Consider the following 21,183-nt stretch of genomic DNA (forward strand, 5'->3'; position numbering starts at 1 on the left):
CGTTGGCGTGTGAAGAAGATCATACGGATAAATTAAAAAATTGTGGAAATGATGTGGCAATTTGTCAGCTCTTTTTCTCCCTTGCAGAAAAACGTGCGGTCCAAAGCTATAATACAATATTTTTTTCATTTTCACATAGTGATTCCAAAAAGAATGATTCAAATTTTGGATTTCTTTTATTTATTTTTTAAATCGATAAAAGTAAAATATTATTGAAAAATAGGATGTCAACCAAAATATTCACATGAAGAATGATAAGTGTGGATTATGTCGTAATCCGTGAAAATTGTGGAAATAGCATTTTTTTTATTTTTAAATTTTTTGTAATAATCTCTCATGTTATTTTGGTTTTTAGTTAAGTTGTAATTGTAATTTTATTATTACAAGAAACGGCAGCTGAAACACTACTCAGGGGTTAGTAAGATGTTGATGTTGTTTGATACATTGGATAAGATTGACTTTTATGAATATTGCTCGATTAGATAGATAGATTCTAGTGTTAATGATAGTGCCATGATTAGTTTTGGCATTCTTTTTGGATAATCTCAAACCAATCCAATTTTGGAAAATCTGAGAACAACTAATTTATGGTTAAGTTTAATCAGTATCGGCATCCGAACTAATCAATTAAAATAAATAAATAAAGAAGCTTGCTCAATTTATTGTGGCGCAGGCCATCAAGTGATTTTGTTATATATTTTAGTTAAAATGAAAATGAAAATGAAAATTTATTAGTAGTACTCTATTAAAGATCATTTTTATTTGGTTAATTAGGCTACACATTCTGATAGATGCAGAAAATGAATAGTTCTAGATGGTTGAATAAATTCATGTTATACTTTTCAAAAAACTAAAAAAAATAGTTGTAGAAAAAAGTTGGAAGATTTGGCGAAATAATAATCAACCCTAGTGTTCACTGACGTGGAGCTTATGCATATATGGTGTGTACGTCTCTTGGTCTAAAACATATGCCAACTAAAAACTACTCTTTCCATATAAAATTGTGGTAGACTACTATTCATCTATTTAAAAATCCAACTCATCTTTCTATTTTTTGTCACTAGTTGAGTAGTACTTATCAAAATAATTCACGTGGGATGCATGAAATAATACTCGCCAACATACATATATATCTAATTGTGTCGGTGGAAAATGTGTACCCATTCATCATCCATTTAAGTGGAGATTCAAATATCATATCAAGTCATTAAGAATGACAATGATAAAATATAGCATTACTACTAAATTATAGTACCATGAATGCCAATAACAGATACCGAATTTTGCCAAAAAAAAAAAAGAGAGCAATCTTTTCCATAGCTTAAATTCTTAAAAAAAAAAGAGGTAAATTCTTCTCATTTTGAATCGAAGTCCCAAATAATCACAGATATTCACCGGAAAAATGTGCATGGTCCGCGAATTAAGACCCATATTCCGAAATCTCTCCTGTTTATTCTCCTAGAGTTTGATGTATATTTTCATCTCCTTTGTTACAAGAAAGATGGGAGTAGATACCTCGGACGGCCAGCAGCAAGTCGCAGAACAATGCCCTCTCCCGTCTGCAGATTGATCGAAAGGTGGCAAAAATACCATTGATTCGTACAACTTGGTCGCTCACTGGACTCGAGGGTTCATGGTCCTCATCTTGCGACCCCACAATAACTTGAAGCGACATCAAAACATCGCATTTTCTGAGCTACAACATCTGATGTAAAAGCTAACTTGGTCATAGCTTGAGACAGATAACTTCCTTTAAGCCAGTGGATTTCAACACTCTCAATAGGTTGCATTGCTACTGAACCATCCGAAGCAAGATTCGAAAGTGCAGAGCAAGCTTGTTAGACCTAACACATACAAAATAATATCGTAAGTAAGACGTTTCAGCAAAAACTGCACCAAGAATTTGAGCCGAAAGCATACCACATGCTGATGTTCACTGCTTATCATACTTATGATTACCGCACTGCATTCTCGTCTTTTTCCACCACCACCACCACACGGTTTCCCTCGTCTTGCATTTTATCTTAGCTTGAGCGGATGCCAGTAAAGGGTAATGGCAAGAGGAAAAATGGACTAAGAACTATTCTCCATCTGAATCAACCAAGAACAAGAAGGTATAATTAACCTTAAGAGCCTATAGTTGGTGTGGCTACTATTACTAAAGGCTTCATCATCATACCAATACAGCAATATAAATAAATACTACAAAAGTCTCTAGCCATATAAATATATAAATGAGAACTTACTAATTGAATACAAGATCAATGATAATTACAATTCCTTTCTGAGTACCTCCAATCTTTTTGTCGACACTGGGGCTCCGTTGCTATTGGTCGGCAATAGCTTATCTGAAAAGTTTCTTCACTAACCCAACACAGAAACAATAGCATCGAGTTCCTCATCAGAGCTCGATCTTCCAGAGTCCCTGACATTCACATTATCATTTGATGCATGCTGATTTACCAACACCACTCTGTCCCCTCTGGGCAACACCACTTCGTCCCCTCTAAGCAACCTCAAATTTGCCGAAACGAGGTCAGACAAAACAGAGTCGGAGGAGTGACGAAATTGTTTTTTCATCAATCTGAGTGCATGATACTCCATTGCAATATTTGCACCATTCATTTCCTTCAGGATGTGTTTAACCGCATGAATATCACTATTCTTGCAGAAACCAGAGAGTATCAAATTATACGTCCGCTTATTTGGCACTACCTCCATCTCCTTCATTTCGTTAAATATAGAGTTAGCTTCCTCCATCCGACCAACTCTAATGAGTATATAAATGGCAACATTGTATGACACAGCATCTAATGGGAACTTTTCATCTCTAGCTTTCCTGAATATTCTCAAAGCTTGATTAAACCTACCTGATTTTGCAAGTGTGTTAATGACTATAGAGTGGATGCGAGCATCGATACCTGGATAGTTGTGAATAAATCCATGGTAAACATTCACTGTATCATCCAACCTACCCAACCTGCACAACGCACTCAACACTGCCGCAAAACTATATTTGTCTGGTATAAACCCTGTGTCTATCATTATATCATAGAAATCGATAGCACCCTCTGGATAACCAGACTTGCGGAAATAGCTTAGGAGGCCATTGCAGAGCACCAGGTCAGGTTGCACTGCAAGTCCACTCGTAATGGAAGGTAGATGAGCATACTGCCCAGACAAATCCATTAGAGTTACAAGAGACGAATAAGTGTAACAATCCGGCTTTAAACTTAGATCTCTCAAACTAAAGTAAACTTCAAATGCACTCTTGTAACGCCCAATCTTAGATAGGCGATCAATCAATACATTACACAGCACAAGATCAGGGAAACAACCTTTGGACATTAGAGTGGCAAGGAGCTTAAATGCTTCTTCAACCATTTGAGATTCTAAAAAGGCTTTGATCAATGATGTGCAAGTCACGATGTTTGGTGAACAACCAACAGCCACCATTTTCTCAAATATATAAGCTGCAACCTCGACTGAACCCGACCTGCAGTAACCATCAATCAATATGCTCCATACATTTACAGAAACAGGTGCACCCAAAACCACCATCATTCCAAGCAGCTGCAATGCCTCCTCCAACCTCCCGAATTTGCAGAAACAATTCAACACCATCGCATAGGTCTCATGGTTCATATAATACCCGCTCGACAACATACGCCTAAAGACACCTTTAACTTTATCAACCTCACCGAGCCTGCACAAGTTACAGATTGAAATGTTGAAGCTCAGAAAATTTGGGGCCTGAGTTCCCTCCAAAAAGGTGAGGGCTTCGTCAACCTCCCCAATCTTGAACAAGACATCGACAACAATGTTTCTTGCGTAAGTATTCGGTACATAACCATAGCTACACATCACTTTAAAAGCCTGTAATACCATATCGTACATGGCTCCACGCCAGTAAATCCTCATCAAAAGCAACAAAGTCTGTGCCTTTGTGAAGCAACCGATGCTCTCCAATTCCTCAATAATGACTCTCACAGTCCCATATTTATCAGTCAAATTTGATGTCACGCCCACCATGTGATCAAATCCAAGATTATCATGAAAGTAATTAGGCTGACGCGCACACCACAGGAAAAAGCTCAGAGCAACTAAATCAGAAGGGCAGTTTTGCAGAGTCGTCAAAACAACTTGAGGAGAGAGAATTGGGGCTTTAGCACCCTGCTTAAGTTGCTCCTGATTGACAGAATCCTTAAAGGCCGATTCTTTGTAATTTGTAGCTGTGGGGCAGTGAATTGGTGAAGCTAGTTGGTGTACTAAAGCGTAAGAATGTGATTTGGACGGAAATTTGAATCCCCGTTTACATAATAACTGAATCATCAGTGGAAACTATCACAGATACGAAAAAAAATGTAAGAAACTGGCGCTCATTTTCCCCCTTCAATAAGAAGCTTAACGCAATTCCTATGGCTATTGTAGCATCAATTTACAACAACAAATTCGAATTGGCAGATTTTCGTTCATAAAAACACTCACTCAACTCATACTAAGCTTTAGCGATGAATTTAATAGATTAGAAGAAGAAGAAGAAGAGCCTACCTTCAAATTTCAGAATTTTGGTGTTGATACCTTGGAACATGTTTTGATATTTCGAAATTTTGGAGAAGAAGAATGATATGTATATTTTCGAAATTTGGAGAAGAAGGATGTGGACGGAGGAAAACGGCGGCGGCGGCGGCGGCGGCGGCGGAGGGAAGAGGGAGGGGTTAGCTGGGCCTTCGCTTAATTTGGAAGATGATTCCTAAATTATAGTGCTCCATAAAATTGAGCCACATAACTTTTATTGGGCTTATATCATATGTATGATTAAATTGTAAGTACTGCTCTCTCCATTCCACTAAATATGTTAAACTTGTGGGATGACACGGGATTTTAGGATAATTTTGTTTTTTTTTTTTAAATGGAGAGAGAAAATATAAATTTTATATTTATGTGAGAGAAAACTTTTTTCAAAAATGAAAATGTGACATCTTTTGGGGACAAATTAAAAAGGAAAGTGTGACATCTTTTATGGAACGGAGGGAGTAATTCATAAAATTTGGTAGTCACATCTTTAAAATTTGAATATTAGATCACGATTTTGTTTTAAAAAAAAATTAGTTGTGTCATTCATATACATAATTTAACCTCTTATTTTAATATTTTATTGAAAATATCTCAAATAGGGGTGAACGCAAAATTCAAAAACCGAATATCCGAACTAATCGAATTTTTTTAAATTCGGTTTTTTTTTTTCGGTTCAGTTCGAACCAAATAAAGCAAATAAAAAACTCAAAAAAACGAATTACTATATTTCAATATAATATTATATATACACTTTTTGTTTCGATTTTAGGCTTTTTAGTTTTTTGAAATTTTGTATAATTTTGGTTTTTTTAGTTTAGTTCAATTTTTGAAATTTGATTTTTGGTTTTTTTATTAATTTGGTTTCAATTTTGAACTAAATTCGGTTTTTCGGGTTCAGTTCGGTTTTGACAAAAAAATCGAATCCTAAACGTGAATACTCACCCCTAATCTCAAATGTGGGATAGTTGCAAAAAGGTCCACAACATTTCAGTTTTACCTTAAAATGTCTTGTAAAAAAGTTCGGACGAAATTGCCTCCAAAAATTTTCTTCAATTTCTCACCTCGGACACTAATATTCGAACCCTCTAAACTCTAGAAAATATTCGATCAAACTTCAAACACTATTATAGATCATAACTTTGACAAAAAATTTCTATTGTCACGTAACCAAAAGTGTGGTGTCATATTTTGCAATAGCTTTAAAATAGTAATAAGATAATAATAACACTATACCATCTTTTATCTATCATGTTCCATAAAGAATACCGCCAGTAACAAAATAAGTTACTACCATCTTTTATCTATCATGTTCCATCAAGAATACCCCCAGTAACAAAATAAGCTTACACCCATTCCCTACAAACTACAGATATCTCCCTTGACAAAACAAAGAGTCAGCTGTATATAAAATTTTATTAATAGTATAACTCAAAAATGTGTATTTCCTCTGTTTATTTCTCCTATAATTTGCTGTCTATTTTCCTCTTATAATATTTTTCTCCTCTAATATAGTTGAGTATGTACAAGTACATAGTATTACAAAAACGACGGGAGTGGATACCTCGGACGGCCAACAACAAGTCACAGAACAGTACCCTCCCCCATCTACCGTTTGCTAGAAAGGTGGCACGAATATCTGAGGCTCTTATGTGACGCAAGTACACGCTTTAGAGCGACATCCACTCTTGCACCACCTTGAAACATTGATTCATACAGCTTGTTTACAAATTGACTCAATTCCTTCTCATCGTCATCCCATAAACTCGTTGGCGGCTCCCCATTTTTATCAGGGTCGCTGTCTTCCCAGTCACTTACTGGACTCGAAGGTTCAGGGTCCTCGTCTTCTCCCTCCTCGTATCCTATCTCAAACTTCCCATTCTCGTAACTACTAAACTCACCTGCCCCGTAAAATGATGTCAGCTGCAACTCTTCAGGCTCGGAAGAAGGGCATATCACAGCTTTGGCACCAGAATCAAGGAATGCTTTTGTCATAGCTCGTGTCGGACCATGTATTCCTGTGAAAATTATAATTCTGTCCCTCCAAGATCCAACCTGCAAGATAAACGAGTCAGCATCACTAAGTAATCTCCATAGTCTTCTCACAGATGAGCTCATTCACTTTGCTGGACGACCTCGTCTAGACAATGTTGAATTTTGGACAAGCAATTCTAGGGATTAATTTGAGGGCTAATGGAGGGTCCAAGACTCCAAATGAACTGATTTTTAAAGTTCAAGAGTTTATTTGGATCCAATAACTTTTTATATGATTTTACCAAGGAAAATTTGACAATTAAGTGATCAAACACCTTATAGCCTTACAAGTTCTAGGGAGAAAGAACAAAAATGCATAATAATATAAAAAATTCTTATTTTGCATTATCATCCTCCAATTACCAAAGGCAGTCTAGATAAACAAATCAATTTCAATTTTTATTACCCGTTATCAAGCTGTATATTATTATGCTACATTAAGAGACAAGATTTATGCACATACCATACATCGGACATCTTCTGGAGTCAAGTGCATAGATGGAACAGTTCGGCGGAACATGTAAGCACCAATTTCTTGATCATCTTCCATGACCTTCACAATATCATATCAAACATATCAACACTTTCATCCAACGTGAGAAGATTCAATAATTTATCCGTACAAAGAAGCAGGGGACAGATACCTGTGTTTGGCGCCCTATATATCTGTGGACCACACCCCCAATCTGGAAGTATGGCCTGCAAGAAACAAGATCAGCAACTGTTGAGATGTTGGTAATTACTGATGTATACTTCCTCTTCCGTCCCTTCATCATTGATAGCAAACTGTATTTCACATTCTGCAGAAACTTCTCTGCTAATTCTCCGGGTTCTGCTACCACAAATACATCATTCTGCCAACTAATTTAAAAAGAAGAAAATTAAAGTTATTAATAATGAATCCAACAAGATGAGAACCTAAATAAAGAAGCAATGATGGGTTATAAAATATACCATAAAATGGAGCCTTGTGTGTCATTTTGCAGTGCCAAATGAACTACGCCTACCTGTGGTGAATTTTGTATTTTCTCATGCAAGGATAGAATAGGCATAGCAAGCTGCCTCCTCTTAGGGGGAGACTCGGGGGATGAAGCAGTTGATTTTGCAGAATGAAGTCCATCTAAGCTCAAAGGTGGGACTAAATCAATTCTACCCCCCCGCTGGGTGCCAGTGTCGGGACTGTAAACTAGAGGAGTTGATGGGAAGCTTCCAGTAAACAAGGGTGATGTAAATGGAGTTGGAAATGCAGATCCTGAAGTAGCCTTCATGCTCCCAAATGCCCCATTGACAAGTGATAATCTTATTCCATTACTAGCACAAAATGTCTCAAGTGAGCGTGCATGGTGAAAAACTCTACCAGAATCTGGACTATTGGACGCCTCTATAAGAAGTACGCCACGTCTCCAGCCCAAACAGGCAGTGTTGTCATTTGACACTATCACATACAAAAAACCAGCTCTATCATTTTCAGAAAGAATTCAAAAGTTGAAGAAACTAAAGAATGATTCAGAGTTAAAAGGAGACTAGTACCCTTTGACTTGACACTATCTGGGAATTTATCATCAAGCGTACTCTCGAGCAATCTTTCAGCAAGATTCTTGAATGCCATAGAATTATTCTTGATGTACTCCTCTGTAGCACCCTCTAACTTCAACCAGATTGCTGGATCAGTCTCATCAAGTTCCATATCACAACGTTCATCAACTGCACAATCAATGATACTTTAGAGATAAATATTAAGCAAATAAGTGGAGCTTACTCCTGTAAGAAATATACTCCCTCTGTCCCATTAAATATGCAACGTTTGCTTTTGCGCACTTGTTTTGAAAAAATTATAATAAATAATTAATGTGGTGAAAATATGAAATAAGAGAGAGAATAATGTAGAGGAGAGTCCCCTTTATATTATTCTCTTTTTTACTTTATTTTTTCTTCACTCTAACTATTTATTATTATTTTTTCAAAACATGTGTGAGAAAGCAAACGTTTCATTTCTAATGGGACAGAGATGCTTTCCTCAGATAATTCAAACATCAGTAAGAAGGATGGATCCATAACTAGCCTTGACATGAATCAGGAACCTTTGATTCTAATTTTCTAATCCTAGAACATTTCACATCTCTTTTGTCTGCAGCCTATCCAGAACTCGTTTAGTTCAATCCATCCACGCATCCTTCTTAACAATGTAGTGGCAATGTAGCAACTGGAAAGCTACAAGCTATTTGCATTTAATTCATTATGTATTTTTCCTGAAATAGATCTAATTTATCTAGTGCTAATATACAATAGACTTTTGCACTTCAGGCAAAGAGTTGAGGACATATATTTATGTCAAAAAATCTATACTAATATTGTTTAAAGAAAACATCTCAACTGTTATGCAGGAAATACAAGTTTGCCTCATAATCCTTACTGCAGCCAAGCACTATAAAGCTTCAGTTAAAACTTTACCTGGATTGAATCGAAAATATTGTACATCTGGCAGCATAGGAAGCAGTGTAGTTAAAGCTTCCTCTACACGGTCAACAGAACAAGCACTCTCAATCAACACTTGTCCAGTGTCCAAATAACGCCAGCCGCCTTTGCGAACCTGACAGGACAGAAAAACAGAGATCTGAATACCGATTGCTGGGAAGGCAACATTTCTAAATCATAATATATAACTCAACCACCACAATGGAAACAAAAACCATTCTGACAGAAGAAACCATAGGAAACAGCAAGGTAATATGACATTGGGCTAGGTAAAGAGATGGGAGAGGGGGAAATCCTTATCAGTATCTGAAGCAAAATAGTGAGTCCTTTGATACCTTTGTTGGAACAGACCCACAGCCAATTGAAACTAAACAATCTATTTTCAAATCAGGCCACAAAAGTTGTGCTTCTCGTATTGCAAAAATTGTAGGGTTATTAGCTACAATTGCCCCATCTTGCCAGCGATATATACCTGTAGAATAAAAATTTCAAAAAATGAGGAAAATGAAAGCTTCCCTTGAGATCCATCTATAATATGGACAAAATAGCCAATAAGATATCCTGGAAACCACAAAAAAAGGAAATTACCATCAGAGAAATCATCTAAATAATATGGTGCCGCAGACGACGCTCTTATGGCCTGCCATACTAGATGTTTGCAACTTCCAATATATGCATTTCTTTTGTATCCAACCTGAGCTCCAGTAGTTGCAACTCCTTGTCCCCCATTTATCAAGTTCTCAGAAACTGCAGAAGAAAGCTCTGGTGTTCCAACAGGGTACTGGGATTCAGAAAATATTTGTTATGTCAATATAAGGAACCAAAAGAATTCCCTCAGGCACAAGAACAACCATTAACAGCTACAAAATGGAAAGCACAAAACCTGGTAATTTCGAAATATAAATGGCTGAGCTGGTGCAACACTGACCAGAGTAGACACTACAAAAACCTTGGGGACCTTTTTAACAGCTGATTCTATTAGGAGATCTCCATCCTCTTCAGCACACATCTCCTTCAGCAGCTTTTCGAACTGATCTGCACTGTGCTGGAAGAAGATCAAGTTAATACATACGGACATGATGAATTCTAAAGGGTACTCCGTACCGAGGTATGGGAGACCATGAATAGAATGACAAATGAGGATCGCTTGGTGTGGGTAATAATTCAACCACCACCAGTTCCATTCCCCAAGAGTATGAATGGACTAGCTCACAAATAGGGGCATGGAGTCCATATCCATTCCCTTTCCACTCCACTTTCACACCCAAAATTGCTCACACAGTCACACTCCCTTGTAATTTGAAACACCGCTTATCAAGAAGTTTCCAAATGGTTATTTGTGGAAAATTTAGCAAAATGAAGAACCAGAAGAGAGACTTACAGCAAAACAATGTACTTGAGTTTAAAAAACAATAGTTGAATAGCCAAAAAAGTATGATGTGCAAAAAATTAGAGGAACGGACTAGAAGAGAACAGCAGTATAACATACTTTAGATCCATGAACTACAACACGGAAACTCTGTGATGAGCTCTTGTACAGTTGATCCAGTTTTTCTCTCCATGTTGCTGCTTCATTTTCCTTAAAAACAGGTTCAGCAAACACGAGTTTCCCTTGAAAAATGAGATACAGTAATTATATGAGAGAAGGAAAATAATAATGATAGAAAATGGTTGGGGGCGAAAAGAAAATTTAGGCTCCTTGTGGATGAAAGAAAAGCTACCAAGTTCTTTGTATATTTCTTCACACTTTTCCAATGACATTGATTTTATTCCAAGAGCAACAGCAAGCATACCGCCTGTGGATGTTCCACAGATAAGGTCAAAAAGCTCATGAATTTGTTTTCCAGTACCCTTCTCAATTTCTTTTAGCATTTTAACCGTTGCCAATCCCTTCATTCCACCACCATCCATTGTAAGTATGCGTAATCCTCGCTTGGGAATCTGTCTTCCTCTTATAGCACGGCGCAGAATCTCATTCTCCCCTACAATGAAAAATGTGAGAGATATAAGACTCCCTGCCCGAATCTAAGTTACATCATTGAAATATTCTTGCAAGAACGCACCTAATATTGCCAAAGCACGGGCTGCAGCTTTACATACACCTGGCTCAGGTGCAGTTGTTAGTCGTAGAAGAAGTTCATGCAGACTTTCTGACGTGACAAGTGCACGGCGATTTTCCAAACAAAAGGCGAAATTTCCAATAGCAAACAACGCTAACCTTTGGACCTAAAGGAGAAAAACCTTCACTTTGAGCAAAACCATTGGCAAGAGATGATGTAAAACTACGCACGTAAAAAAACTAGTGAAGCTTACCTCAGGATTCTTGTGAGCACACAATAACTTCAGCGACTTCAAAATATCTTTTGTCAGCATTTTCTGAGCTACAATATCCGATGTAAAAGCTAACTTGACCATAACTTGTAAGACAGAGATAACTTCCTTTGATCCAGTGGATTTCAGCACTCTCTCAATAGGTTGCATGATATCAGATTTCATAAGTTGCATTGCTACTGAACTATCTGAAGTAAGATTTGAAAGCGCAGAGCAAGCTTGTTCGACCTTACAAAAATAAATAAAATTGTAAGTACAACGTTTCAGCAAAAGCTTCCCAAAAGATTCTATGAACCGAAAGCATACCACATGCTGGTTTTCACTGCTTATCATACTTATGAGCTGCCGCACAGCATTCTCGTCTTTTCCCACCACCACACGGTTTCCCTCATCTTGCATTATCTTAGCAAGAGCGGATGCCAGTAAAGGGTGATGGCAAGAGGAAAAACGAAATACAAGAGAAAAGAAGGCACTCAATTTATGCCGAGACGCAACAAAATAAGAACTATTCTCCATCTGAATCAACCAAGAAAAAGAAGGTATAATTAACCTAAAGAACCTATAAGACTTGGTGTGCTACTAATTACTAAAGGCTTCATGATCATACCTCAATCTGTACATCAAGCGTTACCAAGTTCTCATCAGCCACGATCCGAATATTTGCAAGGGACAAGTGTCGGAGTTCATTTAATGGCAAAATATCAGGAAGAAATTCAAGGGGGTTCCCGAAAAGTCTCAATACACGCAACTCTGACATAGCCCTGTCAACAAGCTGAAGACAAGTATTAAGCTTTGGAAAAATATCCAAGATATCACCAGGGAAATTTGTATATATAAAGTATGAAAATGCATGATCATGTCCCTGGCCTGTACTCTTTAAAAGTTTTTTAGAAATGGTATGTGTACTCTTATTTGTTAGAATTAAGCCATATACTACTACTTTACGTGAGAAAACTCGAGTCGCTATACTTTTGTGTTGTATTAAGTCCTTGTGCTACTCGAATAACATTGGAAATACTTTAAAATATTACTCCATAAAAGTAAAGAGTCTAGGTTTTACAAGCAAGAGTCAAGGTTGAAAAAGTGGAAGTACATAGCCGTAAAGGGGCTCAATGTTTGCAATAGAAGTAAATGGACACAATTAAAAAATAATAATTTAACAGACCGAAATATAATCCTTAAGCAAAGAAAGCTACAGGTGGAAAAATTGACCTGAAATCAAGAATAGGGCGAACCAGCTTGTTTTGTTCCAAGGACAACTCAAGAAGACCAGCACACTGCCTTAACTCAACTGCTTGCATCCAAACAATGAATTGAATGGATATTAGATTTCTTGTATCACATAGGATAAATTGTTTTACATCATCTTGATTAGTTGTGGAGGTAACTAGCATTAATTCTCCACTCAAAAAGGAGAAAATAACCAGGAAGAGAATCCAACACTTACCAGGCACGGAAACGAGCATGTTATAATCTACAGCAAGAACTTTCAAGTGTTTCAGCTCACCAACCTCAGGTGGCAAAACTGAAAGCTTATTGTTATCAAGATACAGTTTCTCAAGAAGAGGAAGACGGGTTAGCTCGACGGGAAATGCCTGAACATAATACAACTCAAGTTACATTCCAAAAGTTTTTCCGAAGAGACGCCCCTACCAGGATTGTCCAGAAAGTAGAACTATTAACCAAAGCATAAGACATATAGAGGTATTGAAGTTAAACTCTATTCTCAAACACTACAATGTCCAGTATAGAGTATAGACTTTGAAAACTAAGAAACACAAACATCAACAATTCCCAACGCAGTCAGATAATAAGTGGAGAAGAAGACTAAAACTACGAGATATCATCATTGGAAAAAGCAAACTTACACAGTATGACAGAAACAAAAAAATACACTTGAAAACAATATAAAATGATCAGTCTATGCCTCAAATCACTCTGGGCCTAAATGCGTGACTTAGAGGAAATAATCAAAAGCATGACTATCGTAAGGTTTTTTTTAATCAAAGAAAGCACTTACGGATAATCCAAGACCACAGAGGCTGACGACAGAAACATTCCGCCAATGATCAGCACATTCAGACCCCACAGCCACCGCATCTGCAACCCCGTTGGCAAAATTCAACCTCATTAGCTTCACCAACACCCCCATTCCGCCATCAGTCTGTTGCCCCGATCCCGCCACTTTCCACATTATAACCCCCTTCAGCGGCTCCCTCCTCTTGACCACCCGCATCTCCACCCCCACCGTCCCCATTCGCTCGCCTTCACCGTTCTCCAAATCAACCTCGTGATCTCCGTCCTGCACCCTCTCCGTCAATTCAACCTCCACGGTGTCCTGCGGCGTCGGCAAGGCGACCATCACCTGCGATTGCAGCTTCAGCGCCACTTGATCATCGCCGTCGCTGGCGTTCCAATCCAGCTCAATCTTAAACCCTAATTGATCCGGATTGGCGCTGCAATTGGCAACCGCGGCATCCTCCTGAGACGAGGGGGACGAGCCTGAGAAAACGGATGACGACTGCGATGACCTCGGCGATACTTCCTCGATCGTCTCGACATCCTGGCCGTAACTCAATGTCAGGTGGAAGACCTCCGTAGGTCGCTTCCAGCCCAGCCCCCACGACATTGACGTCGATTTTCAGATCACGCTACGTTTGAATATCCTCGATTAGCACCGCCGCGATCCGGCGAAATTGATCCAGCAATGCCGATCGGCTGATTCTGCATTCGATGAATCCAATGCGATACGATCAACGATTCAACGGCGTCTGCAATTCGAGATTTTTCACATGCGCATATGGAGATACAGATTATCGACTTGTGAGTGAGGAAATTTCACGTATATCCTGAGAAAATCACCTTGTAACGGAAAAGCAGCAATGCGATAATACATATATTACAAAAAATGGCAAATTGATAGAAATTGAAATTGTAGAAAGCTAAAAGTGGAAATTTGTGAGCATTTAGGATGAAGGAAAGGCGGTTTGAATAATGAGAAGAGTAGTGTTGCAGAGGGAAGGAGAGCAGGTTGGTTGTCCCTCCATTCTTTTTCTTCCTCTTTTTCCTTCCATTTCCAGACGTCATTATTCATAAATTGGACTAAACAAAATCGATTTAATATAATTTAAGCCACTGTTTTAATTTTCAATAATACTTTGAAAACGAAAAATAAATAGAGAGAATCTAGAAATGGAGTAGTTGAATAAAAAATAATATATAATTTTAAAATTTTGGACTTGAAAAAAAAAGTTAACAACCAAGTCAAACCCCATTTTTAATTCATCAAATTAAAGTTAAATTTTCTACTTTTCATTTTTACAATATGGTCATGAAATTGAGCCTTCACTATATAACCGGCTTATAAAATGTTGGGATTGTACGGCCGACCTAAATTCATTTTTTTCGCTAACATCATCTTTGAGTGCAAAGCAATGACTATGGTAACTTATATGGTTAGCCCTTTTTTAGATAGATAAACAAAAAATTTAAAGATTGTGTCAACATGAACTCGAATTTGATCACATTTCACATCAGACATTAATCACTTTATTTTCTTCTGTTTAGTTCATTTGGATGTTATATCATGTGTTTTGTGATTGTTGTTTAAAACTTTTCTTTCGGTCTGAAGTTGTTGTGAGACCACTTCTCTCTGGTGGATGAGATTGACGGATATATCTGCAAGTCTGCAACGATATGTGACCTATTTGCTTACGTTTTCCTATTGCTTGCTATTATTACTATTTTTCTTTATGTAGTGATTCTGAAAGAATGTTTATTTTTGTCACTAGTTTTTATTGTTTTATTTGTTGTTGTTAATACTATCATATGCTTCTATACTAGTACTTGATGTTCCCCTATAGTCAGCGGAAAAGGGCATTCGTGGCCGTCGCAAAACCCATAATTTTTGCGTTTGTTAGATTTACATAATTAATGCCATGTGCAAGTATTAAGTCATTTTGACAGCATCTTAAAACATACCACCAGTTTTCCAATAAGCTCACATAAAAATAGAGTTGCAGCATATCATAACCCCACGCTACTAATCAATACCAAACCCAAACTTGTAAAATATTTATAAGGATTGAAAATTATAAAGACTAAATATCTACACCAAATGCAGTGAACATTGGTACAAAATTTGACCATTAAGTATTTAACTATAATCTTCTTCTACTTCACATTTTCAACGTCACTAATTTGTGAATATAGCCCATTAATTATGACAAGTGTAGAGGGTGGATAGATATTAAGTGTGGACTTTTTGGGAGTGGAGAAGGAGCGTCGTTTGCATGACTTAGGCCCATAGGCCGCTCCTTTGTTATGATATTCACGCGTATATACTATACATATACCTAATACTCCTACTAATATTTTCAATGCTTTTCCTTCATCGTGGGCCTAAATTGTTTGCATTTCTTCATAATTATTCTAATTTAAACACAAATTTATTTCACTTCCGCCACTAAACTAAGTTCATCGTTTGATTTCTACATGATTTTGAGTTGTTTCTTTGTTGGTAATTCACTCTTATCTATTTGTATATTTGTTTTGATTGTAATGTGTAATAATTAAAATTAGTATTATCAACATTAATTTTATACCCAAAGCTCTTGTATTATTTTCCCTTTAAATTAAAAAAAATGAATAAAAAATAAACACAATTGGTTTCTTTTCTTGGATCTTGCGCCCGTCCCCCGTGCCGTGCATATAAAATTATGGGCAATACAATCTAATTGTGGAAATTTTGGATTTATAGAAAAGCAGATTAGATCTATGGATGTACATAGTGTTTGATATGTAATTGACTTATTCTCTAAGTTAGGATCCAATGACTAATTGATCAAAGTTATTTAATTATGTCAGTATACATATTTATAATATTGAACAATTAATTTGATCTCTCAAATGCCGGGAGATCACTTATACTATCTCTTACTACATCTCCTACTACACATATAAAGTTTATAATAAGTGATAATGAGATCAATCACTCATATTTGTGTGCGTATAGTAGGATATGTTATAGGTAATCTTCATTGAACAAACACTCTCATCATTTATTTTAATAGAGATTACAATGGTTACAACTTAAAAAAAAAAAAAACTTACAAGTATTAGGACCATGATTGTCTTACCAGTAGTTTGATCAAATAATTACAGGCAATTGTCTGGTTCACTTTTTAAATGTCAGCTATCTAAGATTGTTTATTTGAATGTGTTTATATAAATAGATTAAAGGAAGCAGGCTCTCAGGGAGATTGCTAAGTATAAGATTATTTATTTGAATGTGGTTATATAAATAGATTAAAGGAAGCAGGCTCTCTGGGGGATTCCTCTTAGCTAAGTAATTACTTGTTTGATTGTTGAACCTCTTGTGACCAACTCTTTCAGTGTATAATTGTTTGCTATTGTAGTTTAATACTCTAGGTGAGGAATTGGGGATGACACGAATTTAATGCATAATTGGCAAAGTAAGAAAAAATAAGAAAAGATAGATAAATAAAAAATGAAGGCTAAAACTGATCCTGAACATGTGCCCATTTTACGATTTTGATCATATACTTTATCTTTTAAATTTTTGCATCCTGAACATTTCAACTCGGATCACAGTTGGTCTTACACTAACACTTCCGTCAATTTTTAAACGGTTTTAACCCGATTTTGATGGTTTATCATTCGGGCAAAAACCGTTTAAAGATTGACGAAATTGTTAGTTTATGACCAATTGTGATCTGAATTGAAATGTTCAGGATGCAAAAATTCAAAAAATAAAGTATAAGACCAAAATCACAAAATGGACATATGTTCAGGACCAGTTTGAACCTTTACTCTAACATAAAATTAGTGAATAATTGGGCCAACAATATTTGTATTTATCATTCAAATGTGGCCAAAAACACTACACGCTAATACAAATTTGAAAATTACTACATTAAATTAGATGAGATCAATATCACCACATAATGTTTAAAATTACCCCCACATATATGAAATTGAACGCAACACCTCTTGATAAGGAGATGTGACAAGTGAGTTAATTATGAGAGCCTAATTTCCATTTCTCCAATAATATGTAACTAAATGTATGTTTCAAATATAATGATTTCACCAAATAAAACATTGAACCTATCCCTACGACTGTCTTGTAACTAAGCAATTGAATAAGTACAACAATGGTGGTGCCGGTAAGGGTCCTAGGACACCAAGGCTTCTATCACAATGATTTACGTGTTACACTATAGTTTTCATATATAAATAAATAATTATATTTAGAAGTGCAGATCGTGTCGAGGTCATAAATTTTTTATAGCATAATTATAATTTTTTCCATCACGCCTCTTAACTTTGTCATTTTAATAAAAATCATCACCGACAATAAATTGTTACCTTAAAAAACAAGTTTGAGGAGTTCTATTTCGATCATTACACTGTAAATAAAAAATATATTTTCAATATGATTTCTAATTGCTTGCATCTTGGTCCGTGGATATATATTGATTACGTATTGAAAACTTTCGAACATGTCATTTAAATCTCATAATTTCGAAGTTGAATTGTGATTGTTTATTACTCCACCTCTTTGCCAACTAACACACTTTAGAACTTTAGTTTAGTTATATTTTTCGTGCATTTTCCCTTTTTTCGTTATTTATTTATATTGTAATATTCAACTTTAGTTGTCTAATTTGAGTAGCTTTTATTGTTTGCTAAAAATACATTGACTGAATGCATTGTGTGCTGTTAGATTGATATATAAAGGTAAGGAAATTTACTATTTAGCATGATACATAAAGGTAAGGAAATTTAACACTCTATTTGTTGGTTTTGCATTCTGTTTACCAATTCTTGATTTCAACTTTCAAGTATTTTTCCACTTATCCAAAAATGTGAATTAATCTTACAATGGTGGTGACTTAGTCTTATATAGTGGCTTTGTTTATAACTACTCTCTCCACCTCATAATAAACGTGGTACTTGGATGATGATACGAGATTTTAGGAAATATTGTTTTGTATGTTAAGTAAAGAAAAAATACTCCCTCCGTCCTTTAAATATTGTAACAGTTTGATCGAGCACGGGCTTTAAAAAATGCAATGGAGAGTGGGTTGAAAAAACTGGTAGGACGTGGATCCTACTTTTAAAGTATTAGTTTTTATAATAAAATGTGAGTGATAATAAGTTAGTGGAAGTGAAATTCACTACTAAAAATGGTAAAAAGTGAAATGTGACAAATTTTATAAGAAGACGAAAATGGTAAAATGTGACAAAATTACGGAACGGATAATTTTTCTTTAAAAAAGAAAACGCGATATTTTTCGAGAAACAAACTAACAAGACACATGGAGTAGTTTTCCCGAATTTAAAATATGACCATTTTTATAATCACATAATTAAATAATTGGGACAATCACTATAAACTCTCCCTCCACCGCATGAATTTGGCGCCACCTCTCTCTTCCCACGATCTGCACTTTCTCACTCTAACTACTACTCCAGAATTGCAATGAAGCAAGTTTCCCAGATCTCACTACCCACCCTTCTCTGCGGAGAAGATGAATCCTGTTTCGACAATTTCAACGACGATCGTTTCAATATCAATTGCAGTTTCTCCCCCGTCTCCGAATTTGATTCTGAATACATCCAAATGTTAATCCGAAAGGAAACCATCTTCCAATCGAAATATTCAGCTGAAATCGAAGGAATCTGGTGGAAGCGCCGAGATGCCGTCGAATGGATTCTCGATGTCAGTTTTCTTCTAATTGCACTTTCGATTTAGGATTATTTCTAGGTTTTTATGATCTCCTTCTTTTGACAGAGAACGGTTCATTTCGGATATCATTGCCGCACGGCCTATCTCTCGCTGTTTTACCTGGATCGATTCCTTTCCAGAAGATCAGTAGATGTAAGTGTGATTTTATAATTATTTACACAATTGAGCTCATGATCTGATCTGGAAACGCGATCGGCGTTAATTGATAGGAGGAGAAGCCATGGGCTATGCGATTGCTCTCGATTGCGTGTTTGTCTCTGGCTGCAAAACTGGAGGAACGCGAAGCGCGATCGTTGTCCGAGTACGATTCAGATGGATACGCCTTCGGGGGAGACGTGATCCAGAGAATGGAGTTGCTAGTTTTGAACACACTGGAGTGGAAGATGAGCTGCATCACTCCATTCACTTATCTCAGCTATTTTGCCACTCTGTTCTCCTCTGAATTTAGGCCAAATCGAGCTGTCGAATTGATCTTGTCAATTATGGCAGGTATTAATGCATCATTAACTAAGGAAGTTGGTTTACTGAATCTATTGATCTAGATCCTGATCTGGATGCAGAGATAAACGTGGCGGATCATCGGCCTTCTGTCGTTGCTGCTGCAGCAGTGTTAGCAGCTTGCGATGACCATCATTTGACGAACGAAACGCTTGATATCAAGATTGATGCTGTTCCATCATGGGGGCCAGTGGAAAAAGTGAGCTTCTCTTTTGCTTTTTTGATGTTGTAGTTTCATAGATGGATTGAAACTTATCCTCTAGCAGGAACACACACTCTTCTGCTACAGACTGCTTCAAGAAACTGTGATTTCGAAGTTTGATGATGATGATGATTGGATGAGGAGATCCAGCAGGAAAAGGAGAGTGACATTCATTGGTGGTGATCAAGATTGCCCACAGCCTAAGACTCCTAAACAATGATTTTCACTACATCTTGATTTAAGTTAATGATGTTGGGAGTTGGAAGTTTTGCAATCAAGAGAGGTGTATGAATGTAAAGTATGTATACCTTTGAAAGATTAGCCCACACAAATGATGAGTGGGAGCCTAAGAGAATGTCCAAAGCTTCTTTGGATGATCACTTTTTGTACCAGTGTATTTGGGTGTGCATTTTTGTCCTTTGAGAATTGTTGTTTATTTGGAAATGGGATTCTTTCTTCTTGGTGAAGGGTTTGTATTAAAAAATAATTAAATAATATTTATTTTATTTAAAGCATAGTCACATTATCATTTTGGTTCGTCAATTAAAAATAATCACTGTTCATTTACAATAATATTTAAAGTGACTCATTTTCATTCACAATATATTTTTTAATGATGAGTCCTTTGATATACAACCTCATTAAACGTTCAATTCTTAATTTCTATATCTAAAATGCTTCCACTTATAGTGTGTAGTATTTATTTATTTTTTCTATCATGACCAAGTCGTATCACACCTCTTCAAGATGATTGAGGAAGAGGGAGGCACCTTTGAGATGTTTGAGGAGGAGGGAGGAGGACATTGTTGGAGGTATTAAGCTGATTGAAGGAAGAATACTATCGACTATATTTTGGTGTCATACACTAGGGCATTTTTTTTACTATTTGGAGATTTTTTTTATTGGTTTTTCCTTGCGAGGTTTTAATAAAGCCCGTCCTCATTGGGTTCAAGCAGGTGACATGAAGTCCAGAAGAAAAGCATGCATTATCATTAGCATGGGTCTACCATGTCAATATAAAAATGCATCTCAATACCAAATCCTGACCATGAGATTTTTCAATCTAATGGTCAATAATTAAAGAAAAACACGATGAGATTTTTCAATCTAATGTTCAATAATTAAAGAAAAACACGGTGGGTCATTATAAAGAAGTTTTAGGTCATATTATGAAATTTGAGTTTGACGTCATGTTAAGATCATTTTATGTCATCCTTATTATAATGACATAAAAATAAGCTTACGATGACCTAAAATTGACCTCTGTATGCTTGGTTCTGTATTTTTTATTAAG

At 36.4% G+C, this 21,183-nt stretch overlaps 3 protein-coding genes across 6 annotated transcripts; 1 reads left to right on the forward strand and 2 right to left on the reverse strand.

Annotated features, from left to right (window-relative positions):
* Nucleotides 1-1,435: 1,435 nt before the first annotated feature.
* On the reverse strand, nucleotides 1,436-4,763 carry LOC125205530 (putative pentatricopeptide repeat-containing protein At1g16830). 2 transcript variants are annotated; one of them, XM_048104540.1, is made up of 4 exons: nucleotides 4,552-4,763; nucleotides 2,293-4,341; nucleotides 1,921-2,091; nucleotides 1,436-1,844 (listed from the first exon to the last, which is right to left on the reverse strand). In XM_048104540.1, the coding sequence occupies exon 2, from the start codon at nucleotides 4,330-4,332 to the stop codon at nucleotides 2,365-2,367; it is 1,968 nt and encodes a 655-aa protein (XP_047960497.1). In that variant the 5' UTR covers nucleotides 4,333-4,341; nucleotides 4,552-4,763; the 3' UTR covers nucleotides 1,436-1,844; nucleotides 1,921-2,091; nucleotides 2,293-2,364. The 2 variants fall into 2 exon arrangements, with proteins under 2 accessions (XP_047960497.1, XP_047960498.1); XM_048104541.1 differs by having other exon boundaries at nucleotides 2,247-4,341.
* A 1,216-nt stretch (nucleotides 4,764-5,979) lies between these two features.
* LOC125203632 (phospholipase A I-like) lies at nucleotides 5,980-14,447 on the reverse strand. 2 transcript variants are annotated; one of them, XM_048102023.1, is made up of 18 exons: nucleotides 13,436-14,447; nucleotides 12,863-13,010; nucleotides 12,628-12,706; nucleotides 12,023-12,176; nucleotides 11,722-11,931; nucleotides 11,398-11,643; nucleotides 11,148-11,310; nucleotides 10,806-11,066; nucleotides 10,574-10,695; nucleotides 9,968-10,129; nucleotides 9,673-9,865; nucleotides 9,420-9,556; nucleotides 9,061-9,199; nucleotides 8,140-8,313; nucleotides 7,564-8,044; nucleotides 7,254-7,470; nucleotides 7,073-7,162; nucleotides 5,980-6,630 (listed from the first exon to the last, which is right to left on the reverse strand). In XM_048102023.1, exons 1-18 carry the CDS (start codon nucleotides 14,042-14,044, stop codon nucleotides 6,184-6,186), a joined length of 4,032 nt encoding a protein of 1,343 aa, XP_047957980.1. In that variant the 5' UTR covers nucleotides 14,045-14,447; the 3' UTR covers nucleotides 5,980-6,183. The 2 variants fall into 2 exon arrangements, with proteins under 2 accessions (XP_047957980.1, XP_047957981.1); XM_048102024.1 differs by lacking the exons at nucleotides 5,980-6,630; nucleotides 7,073-7,162 and having other exon boundaries at nucleotides 7,329-7,470; nucleotides 7,617-8,044.
* Nucleotides 14,448-18,861: 4,414 nt separating this feature from the next.
* LOC125207890 (cyclin-D5-1-like) lies at nucleotides 18,862-20,356 on the forward strand. Of its 2 annotated transcripts, none has more exons than XM_048107394.1 (5): nucleotides 18,862-19,162; nucleotides 19,235-19,321; nucleotides 19,399-19,678; nucleotides 19,750-19,886; nucleotides 19,951-20,356. In XM_048107394.1, the coding sequence occupies exons 1-5, from the start codon at nucleotides 18,923-18,925 to the stop codon at nucleotides 20,107-20,109; spliced, it is 903 nt and encodes a 300-aa protein (XP_047963351.1). In that variant the 5' UTR covers nucleotides 18,862-18,922; the 3' UTR covers nucleotides 20,110-20,356. The 2 variants fall into 2 exon arrangements, with proteins under 2 accessions (XP_047963351.1, XP_047963352.1); XM_048107395.1 differs by having other exon boundaries at nucleotides 19,954-20,356.
* The last annotated feature ends 827 nt before the right edge of the window (nucleotides 20,357-21,183 follow it).

This window comes from Salvia hispanica, chromosome 2, assembly GCF_023119035.1.
Source record: "Salvia hispanica cultivar TCC Black 2014 chromosome 2, UniMelb_Shisp_WGS_1.0, whole genome shotgun sequence".
Lineage (NCBI taxonomy): Eukaryota > Viridiplantae > Streptophyta > Magnoliopsida > Lamiales > Lamiaceae > Salvia > Salvia hispanica.

Excerpts from the sequence above, each read along its gene's own strand:
- LOC125205530 (XM_048104540.1), bottom strand. The coding sequence starts at position 4,332 with ATGATTCAGTTATTATGTAAACGGGGATTCAAATTTCCGTCCAAATCA.
- LOC125207890 (XM_048107394.1), top strand. The coding sequence starts at position 18,923 with ATGAAGCAAGTTTCCCAGATCTCACTACCCACCCTTCTCTGCGGAGAA. Across the intron at positions 19,679-19,749 it reads GATCTTGTCAATTATGGCAG|AGATAAACGTGGCGGATCAT; the intron begins GTATTAATGCAT and ends ATCTGGATGCAG. Across the intron at positions 19,887-19,950 it reads CATGGGGGCCAGTGGAAAAA|CAGGAACACACACTCTTCTG; the intron begins GTGAGCTTCTCT and ends CTTATCCTCTAG.
- LOC125203632 (XM_048102023.1), bottom strand. The coding sequence starts at position 14,044 with ATGTCGTGGGGGCTGGGCTGGAAGCGACCTACGGAGGTCTTCCACCTG. Across the intron at positions 11,932-12,022 it reads CGCTTGATGTACAGATTGAG|ATGGAGAATAGTTCTTATTT; the intron begins GTATGATCATGA and ends TGGTTGATTCAG. Across the intron at positions 7,163-7,253 it reads ATATAGGGCGCCAAACACAG|GTCATGGAAGATGATCAAGA; the intron begins GTATCTGTCCCC and ends GATATTGTGAAG.